Here is an 8,619-nt window from a genome sequence, read left to right on the forward strand (position 1 = left end):
TCCAAAAATTTGTAGGGTACAGGTAGGCGCGGCAGGGAAACTATTTTATATTTTCCAAAAAATTTTTTTCACAATATGAAAAAATATTCAAATAAAATTCATATGATGTCACATGTCAGAGGGTGGCTGAATATTGAGTCTTGGAAACGAAACCTCTTCCAATGTATGGCTAAAACCCCGGGGCGTAGGTAACTAAGTGATCCCTATAGCTGTTAGTATATAGTGACTAAGGAGTTTATTTTGGGGGGAGAAACCTAAATTGGAATTGACAGTGAAGTCAGAGTTTTTTTAGAATAATAGCTGACTCAAGGATTCGACGTTCATATAAATCAGAACAAGGGTATATCAACTGGCTAGAGGAGAAGTCAAAAATATGGCCAGTTTCAAATGTGATCACTTAGTTACCTTGTTGCTATATTTTGTATTGTTATAACTGTACGATAAATCAGTTTTTGAAAATGGCTCATAGATTTGAGTCCAAACGTCAAACTATCAGATAGTTTTTCTTTTTTATTGTGGGTTTTTGTCGACTAATTGATATTGGACAGCAACTTGTCTATGGAAACCAAGAGTTGACCGTGTCATCGACGGTGGTTCGTCATGTCTTCAATCGCATCGATTATACGTCGTTTAAACCGAGAACCAATGAAAAAAATGGTCACATAAAAAAACTTACCGTGATTTTACATGAATTGGCTCAATGCCAACCTCATACTGCTGACAAAGGTAAACCAAAAATTATGATATAAATGGATGCAATTTATGACTGTTATTTTCCAATACAGCAAATATGGTCCCGATCTGCTCACAGTATACTTACGTGTTTGGAAACTTTTTGACGGATCGAGCACCCAAGCCTGTGGTCCACCGGTTAAAACAATATCAAGGGAGGCGCCAACAGTTACAACTGCAGTACCCTCTATATTCACTGTCTATATGAAAATAACGATAAAAATGTCAACAGAAAACCAAGGATGGTCTTAGTGTCCATACGGCAAAAAAAAGATTAAATTACCTTTAGCGGTAAAAATGCTGCAACTGTGACAGTTGCTTCGAGCAACAAATTTCTACTCTTGTATGAGACAACTATTTCCGTATTGCCGAGATTTATAGCATTGATTCGCAACGTTGCGCAACTACCTTCGACTGTTGGAACCTCGACTTAAAAACAAAATTCAAACATCCAAGTCAATCATCGATACAGAATGTACTGTTAAGATATGATTTTTAAGTTTAACGGAAATATCATTCAAATCTTTCTTCAAAAGCATGGACTCAGCTACTTTACCTCGGCTGAACTGAAAAACATTGTTGTCTCCCACCGAGACTTGAAAAGGCAACTGGCTGCAATCTGCTATAATCTTCTTGCCTAAAATTTTCAATAATATCTCATCATCTTTTATCTGAAAGTTGAATTCATTTTTGTAAATGTGTACGACTTACTAGGATTCAGAAGAGCGTAAGCAGCAAGAGGCAATTGCAAATCGGATCCAATTTCTGCTTCAACGACTGATGGTAAAAACACAAGTTCGGTTGGAGGAACAACATGTACCTGAAGATAGAAACATTTCAGTATAAATTACACTCTAAAATAGTAGAAACTAACGCAGAACTCGTCTCAATTACTGTCTCAGTTATGTCAACAAATTCCAGCAAATTAGAGTAAGCACCTCCATTGATCCTTTATTGTCAACATTTTTCACGTCTTTTGCGATGACGTTACTCCAACCGTGACTTCCAGACGTCACCTCTCCTCGGATATTCACAGTAGCGATTGTTGATTCAGACGTCGTCCACGTATAATTACCACTTCCTCCAGTTGCCTAGTGATAGATTTAACACGAGGCTACATTATCAGATATATGCATTCGTCTATTCTGGGAAGCGAGATATAAGTCACACATGTCGACTACCCCAAAATGTTGTTAAATTTCAGTTTTTTCATCAGTATTCATTGGAATAGATCATTTCATTATTCTACAACCGCTAAAAATAGCCTTTCAAAGTTACTGGTTTCAGTATTTTCCTTGTCATACCTGTATTTCTTTGAACCAAAACAGCATCGGACTACTGGTATACTAAACACAATAATTTCAATCCTGTCCCGTTACATGATTATTGAATGTCCATCCGAAAATGGCTGTCCCAAAATAATTGTTCGTTTGCTATAACTCGATGACCCCGAGCTTGTGTGCCTAGTAATAGTATCCATTTGCAGTTAACCAGTGGGTAGTCGACACCTCTATAGTGCAGAGGCAGAAATTTCATCATTAATTTACTAGTCCAGAAGTTCCCATTCGAAAATGCGCACTACAGTGTCAGTTTACCTTTAGTTGATAGGTATATGAGATTTTAGTCGTTGGGTCCCATGGAAACACAAGAACTGGGGGTATGACGTTGATACGATCATATATTTCAACAGGTTGCATGTTCTTCACGGCCGGTGTTATGGAAATTAGATTTCCATCCTACAAAAAAACAAACAACATAAGGCTAAACAATAACGCTTAAATATATGGTATTTGTAACTTCAAGCTCTAAAATGCTAGCCTTAAAAAAATAACAAAATTTGATAAACCCAGGGTCAATGGTCTCCAGGATACTCTTGCAAAAATATCATTTTTCAATATTCAATTTTTAACTTCCCTTGACTCAGTTCCACAGTTATGAGTTAAGATTTGACTATGAGTTAACTCATTGAAAATGAACTGATCCTAACTCATAACAGTTAACTCCAACTCAAAACTGTGGACTGGGACCTGGTGTGTGAAAAATACACTGGGTTATCCTAATTCGATGGACAGTCCACTGCAGACAATTTCTAAATATCATGTCTATACTTAATGATGGTTACTCACTGCACCCGCTTCTCAAAGAAACAGAAGTTTTAATGAAAATATCTCACAATCTATTCTCAAACTGTTAACTATTACGTACCTTTGTTAAAACACCAGTCAAATGTCCAGCAATTTGTGCATGGCCGCTTTCCAGAGTTTTTACAATATGGTATGTGCCATTTTCACTCGAATGAAGAACATCAAAATGCTTCGGTGGAAACTTAGCAATCACGCGAATATTCTATAAGTAATTAATCATCTCACAATTAAAACCAGTTAAATTGGTGGCTGACGTCGTTAGGATGGATTCTATCACAGTCCAAGATACATCTGAAGTTTGATAAAAATCCAACAATTGATAAATATCTTGATTTCGGGATTTTGGCTAATTTAGCCAAAATCCTGATACTACAGAAAATCAACAAAATATTTACATACCAATTACGAGATAAACTGAGGAAAATGTCAGAGGTAATATCTCAAAACTTTAGCACTGGATTTTAGTCTCTGAGAGATGAAAAACTTACATCAGAAGGGTAAATCTTATGGCTGTCTTTGTCGAATATTTCCACAGTAATCTCATATTGGCGTTCTACTTCAAGAATCCATTTTCGACCAGGCTGTACCTGGAACCCGATATAACCCGGGCTTACAACATGAACTCCGGCCGAAGGCTGTCGAAATGCTTCTTTGATTTTGATATCTTTTATCGTTTAGTCAAGGTACGAAACTGTATTGTGATGATTTATCTATCATACATATGTGGTAAGTACCGTAAAGCCCTAATCAGTCAATAGTCGGTGCGTAAGAAATCGGCAGCCAGTCAGTTGGGGAATTTTTGCGACATGAGTGTAAGACCATTAAAACTGATTGCAGACTACAATTCATACTAATAGGGAATAGAAAATACATTCTTTCAGAAATCTAACACAATTTACTCAGATTTGTGAGAGTTTATTATTGTGTAAAATAGAAATGTAACTAACTCATACCAGCTACCTTCGCCTGTGTAGTCATCGGTTGCTAACTGACAGTCTGTTATGTATGGTGAAGAAACTCAGAGCATCCACTCTGAGAACACTCTCAACGACAAGGAACTGATCTGACTGGCTGATCCCAATTCTATGTGAGATCTCACCTATGACAGTGCTAATAATTATCAAATACTAAGACTATTGGTTAAAAGCAGTTGGTATTTTCGTCAAAATACAATGATATACGGTATATGTGTAAACCAAATATCAAGACTATCCATAACAGCGTTTTCAAACTTCCCTGAATTACCCGATTGTAACTACCGGAAAAGCAAAGGAAAGATGAAAAGTGAACACAACAACCCGCAGTGAGCTAAAAATGGTTTAACAATTTTTCCCTGATCTGTATGAACTACAAGAGTCATTTAAAAGGATACTTCTATCTTTAAGCACAACTTCAGTATCACCTAATGCTAAGGCGGTTATCGTTGAAGTCTCGGATGCTAGAGTACAAATCTTACTATTCACAACTCCGAGGTAATACTGTTCAGATGGCATAGGAATCTCTACAAAGACATTTAGGGACAATTCAGATAAATACTGAAAATTCACCCTCAAAATACATAGGGCCATCCATGAGAATAAAAACCTGATCCAAATTGTAAGATAGACCATGTAATATGCTCATCCATAGAAGCACAACAATTATATCCGTGCAAACAGTCATCAAACGCATATTTGACATAACTCATAACATCAATGTGGCCCAGTTGTGATCACACACAGATCAGACTGTTTTTTGAATGGGTTGGAAATGACTAAGGGTCAACGATTTGATTCGTTTAAATTGAAGTAGCTGGAAATCAATACATACCTGAGGTAGTCGTTTGTCCAATGAGATCAACACGATACAAAACTTCAGCTCCCAGTAACATGTACACCATAGATGGATTCAGCATGATATTCGCTATAACAATTAATCTAACAACATCTGGTTTAACCGTTTTCTAAAAAAAAAGACAAACACCCTGTTAACTTTTGGTATCCATAACAAACGTACAGATTTCAGTGAATAACAATGGCTGACAGATGGCCATTTTGATTCGGGCCATTATTACATCCAGGGACAGGAAACAAGTTAGTGTTCTGAGTACGCATCACTATTTTGAATCTATGTACCGTACATACGCCAGTAGTATAATAAACATCAACCCTTCATCAGAAGAAGAGTTTTATTCATGAATGGTCTATGAAGACACCTATTACTGAGCAAATCTCAAAGCATAAGCTGGCCAAGGACTATCTGACAGTTAACCCTTTTGGAAACATCATATGAGTGACACCTGTGCGTATGTCACCTATCGACTACTAGTGTGAACACGCAGTGAATACACGCATGTGAGACTATCTAGAGCTATTTTATTTCACTTCCAAACAACAAATGGTATCTGCAGCTGGTGACACCTTTAGCCGGCTGAGCACACGCTAAGTCAGGAGAATAAGCTTTGTACTGCACCTTATAGGCGACATCTCGCAAGGCGACCATGACCTTAGCAGAACCAGTTCGTATACCGTTAACGAGCATACGATCTCCCTGGACGCCTCGCTGTTCCATTTGACTTATATGGATCGGTGTTTTATACGACGATTCTCCAAATGTAATTATCCTGAAGAAAAAGAAAGAAGTGTTCAAAGAACAAAATAATAAGTATTTTTTATACAGTGATTTTTGAGTTCGAAGTATTTGCGATGTCCAAATGTTCAAATTCCAATAATCTTGAACAATGATAATCCTGTATTTGAATAAATTCAACGTTTCAACCTGCACCATATTAGGAAGATAAATGAAGATAAATTAAGCATAAAATCAACAGTTAAAACGCTAGATGGCAAGGGAAACAGTTATCATTTACAGGTGTTCATTTGAATTTCAACTAACCGCTATCAACTCCTAACTGCAATCAGTTATGGATTCAATATGTAGACGATGATCAAGTACGGATGCATGAATAACAATACTAGTTTTACGAGCGTAGTTTACAACCCCGACTTGGGAGGTCAATATCAAAATAGCATCAACCAGTTCAAAATAGGTTTGACTGCAGAGATTGTATGATGTGAGGGCGTTAAAAGCTATTGCTGGACACACAGCCGATTGTAAAGATGTAAAATCAGGGTAGTGATAAAATGATTCCCATTCTGACCATTCAGAGTCGGAAGAAGGATCTGAATCTGAGATCACGAAGTTAAAATCCAGCTGTAAGATACCGGTACATGAGCGTAACTAACCGGAGTATATTATGAGCATCAACAATAGTTTCCTGGTCGACATCGGTATCAGAAATCAGACCCCATTCAAATGCAATTCCTTCCAGTGAACTGAATGTATTACCTGTAATATAATTCAATATACCTAAAGAAATCACAAACAAATTCAAAAAAGAAATGCCTAAAAATTCTCTAAATATGCCTCTTGATGGGGTGGTTGGAACCCAGAATTTCTCCATTTCTTTCCAAATCATGTGGCAACCTTGAGAATGAGAAACTTTTGAGTCACCAATCCGGTTATTACGATGCATTACACCGGGGTCTGGACCTTGAACGAAACACCTTATTTGCCTAGCTACAAGAACAGGACAATTAATCTACCTTCAGCATCGTGAGCTTTCACTTGGAATTCTTCAGGCGAGTCTTCAAGGTATAACTCTCGGGTCGTAGTAACTATTTGTATTGAGCTCACCGAGTCTACGATTACGTCACAACGCAACACCTGTCCAGTCACTGAAAAAGTTGTTAAAAAGAGTTTTCGAACCATCTTCTCGAAGTCATGTACCGAGCTCACAATGAAAGATACGGTAACTGTCCTCACTTAAACAGATTCATGTAGGCCTTATATTATATTTTGTGGATCATGTGATATTTTTTTGGGTGAGTGAATCAACTTCAAAGTTAAGAATGAATGCCTCACGCCATCTGGTGGATTAGCTGGTGTTGTGGTTTTCCATTCAGATCATTGAGCTAAAAAATGCAAATACGGTCATTGGGGCAGGAGAGACTATTGATCACCATACCTCTATCTTCAGCTAGAACTATTGAAGTCATTCTACTAGGATGTTTGGATACAGCAGTAACAATAGCCTTAGTCGAACAACCAGCTCCATCTGCACTGACTGGTAATACTGTAGCTACATCAGAACGTGAAGAAGTCCTTAGAAAGAAAGAAAATAGTTTAAACCAAACTATCAGAAAAACAGTGATGCAGCTTTTTAGATCCATTACTATCCATTCAGGGGCGGATCCAGACCGTATTAGCCGTATTGCCCAATACGGTCTAGAATTTTTAAGTGCCCTTCGAAATTTCACCGGCAATATTTTTGACAGCATTATCTCAGCAACCGCTATTTCCATGTCCGTAATCCGGGCATAATTATAAAATTAATCGGTAAATACTGCTGCTGAGAAAGTGAGGAGAGATAATCATATTTGATATACCCGGTAAGGCCTTTAATCATGATAAATTAAAAAGGGCACTTTCCTTTTTCAAGGGGCACTCATGCTTTAGATGAGGGCACCTTGTCTTTGACTTTTGAGGGAGGGCTAAAGGGGCACTCGTACGTTAGAAGAGGGCACTTTACGCGGAGAAAAAGGGCACTTTGCCTTTTCAAGGGGCACGCTAAGGCTTTAATTCGCGGTGAACGCTGAAGAAAAAGGCACTTTTTGTCTTAAAGCCTTTAAATGGTACCATATTTTCAAAATTTTCTGGGGGATGGCCCCAGACCCCCCCCCAACGAAGGACTTCGCGCCTGGATACTGGGTGTGCCCTAAGATCAGAAAGGTGCCCTTAAATTTCTTTCCAATACTGTCTACCCACCCCCCTGCCATTGTACAATATATACGCTTAATATTTACCCTTTCTTTTTATCCTAATCCTAGAGACCTGGGCTTACTTTAATCCTAAAATCCTAGAGACCTGACCTACTATTATCCTAAACCTAGACCCCTGGGGCTACTTTAAGAGACCTGGGCTTACTTTAATCCTAATCATATATTATGCGTGTGCATTCCCTCTGACAATCATTCAGCTTTCAATAATTACAGTATAGATAGATTTTGATATTTTTTCGAATTTAATCACTTGGTCTTTAAAAATGCTGGAATTCAAGGATTTGGCTCCCTTTATTTTACATAGTACCAAGTAGGATTGGGTCAAAAGGTTTTTGCGTCAGGCTCTCGCTTGAATTGAAACATGACACAATTTCGCTCACACACAGTCACAGCCAGCAGCACTGTCATCTTAAAGCAAATTTGAAATAGGGGTAGGCATTGGGCCTAAATCACAATATTTCTGGGGGGAAAAACTTTGCAACTACTCCAACAATGGATGATTTCAGTCATCCGTCCCGTTTCGGTTATGTAATAAAAACTTCATTGCAATTTGCTCCCTTACCAAGTGTAGCACCTATCTACAGGTTTAACCTCAAGCGTGAAGTTCGTCGCCACGTTACTGTAGTAGGGAAGCAGAACTTTTGGTACGTTTAACCTAGCGGCGGTACTTTCATCGGCGAAGATAACCCACAAAAAGCCGAAAATGGTGAGTGTTCTCATTATTTTTGACTCGCACGTCGGCGCCGAATTTTTCATGGAGGCCGCCATTTTGAAAACGCCGCGTTAATCTCGAACAATTACGACGACTATACAGATTCTCGACATTTTCACCAGATAAAATATCTATCAGATAAATCATCGAACTCGTAAAAACCATTAACCGCCAAAGGGAATGAGACGGACGGTGTCCGTCAAACCATTTA

The 8,619-nt window shown here is 38.2% G+C and overlaps 1 protein-coding gene across 1 annotated transcript in view; it reads right to left on the reverse strand.

Annotated features, from left to right (window-relative positions):
* The window catches only part of LOC141912972 (nuclear pore membrane glycoprotein 210-like), a 29,564-nt gene extending 21,134 nt beyond the window's left edge, over positions 1-8,430 (reverse strand). The window contains exons 1-15 of the mRNA XM_074804410.1: positions 8,259-8,430; positions 6,883-7,019; positions 6,461-6,592; positions 6,101-6,203; positions 5,328-5,478; positions 4,686-4,818; positions 4,249-4,377; positions 3,365-3,540; positions 2,938-3,078; positions 2,328-2,468; positions 1,671-1,823; positions 1,444-1,552; positions 1,289-1,369; positions 1,016-1,161; positions 821-932 (exon numbers count right to left, since the gene is read on the reverse strand). Coding sequence (XP_074660511.1) covers positions 821-932; positions 1,016-1,161; positions 1,289-1,369; positions 1,444-1,552; positions 1,671-1,823; positions 2,328-2,468; positions 2,938-3,078; positions 3,365-3,540; positions 4,249-4,377; positions 4,686-4,818; positions 5,328-5,478; positions 6,101-6,203; positions 6,461-6,592; positions 6,883-7,019; positions 8,259-8,416 — 2,002 coding nt within the window. The 5' untranslated portion in view covers positions 8,417-8,430. The remainder of the gene's footprint in view (positions 1-820; positions 933-1,015; positions 1,162-1,288; positions 1,370-1,443; positions 1,553-1,670; positions 1,824-2,327; positions 2,469-2,937; positions 3,079-3,364; positions 3,541-4,248; positions 4,378-4,685; positions 4,819-5,327; positions 5,479-6,100; positions 6,204-6,460; positions 6,593-6,882; positions 7,020-8,258) is intronic.
* Positions 8,431-8,619: the final 189 nt, after the last annotated feature.

Source organism: Tubulanus polymorphus, chromosome 11 (genome assembly GCF_964204645.1).
Source record: "Tubulanus polymorphus chromosome 11, tnTubPoly1.2, whole genome shotgun sequence".
In the NCBI taxonomy this organism is placed as follows: Eukaryota; Metazoa; Nemertea; class Palaeonemertea; order Tubulaniformes; family Tubulanidae; genus Tubulanus; species Tubulanus polymorphus.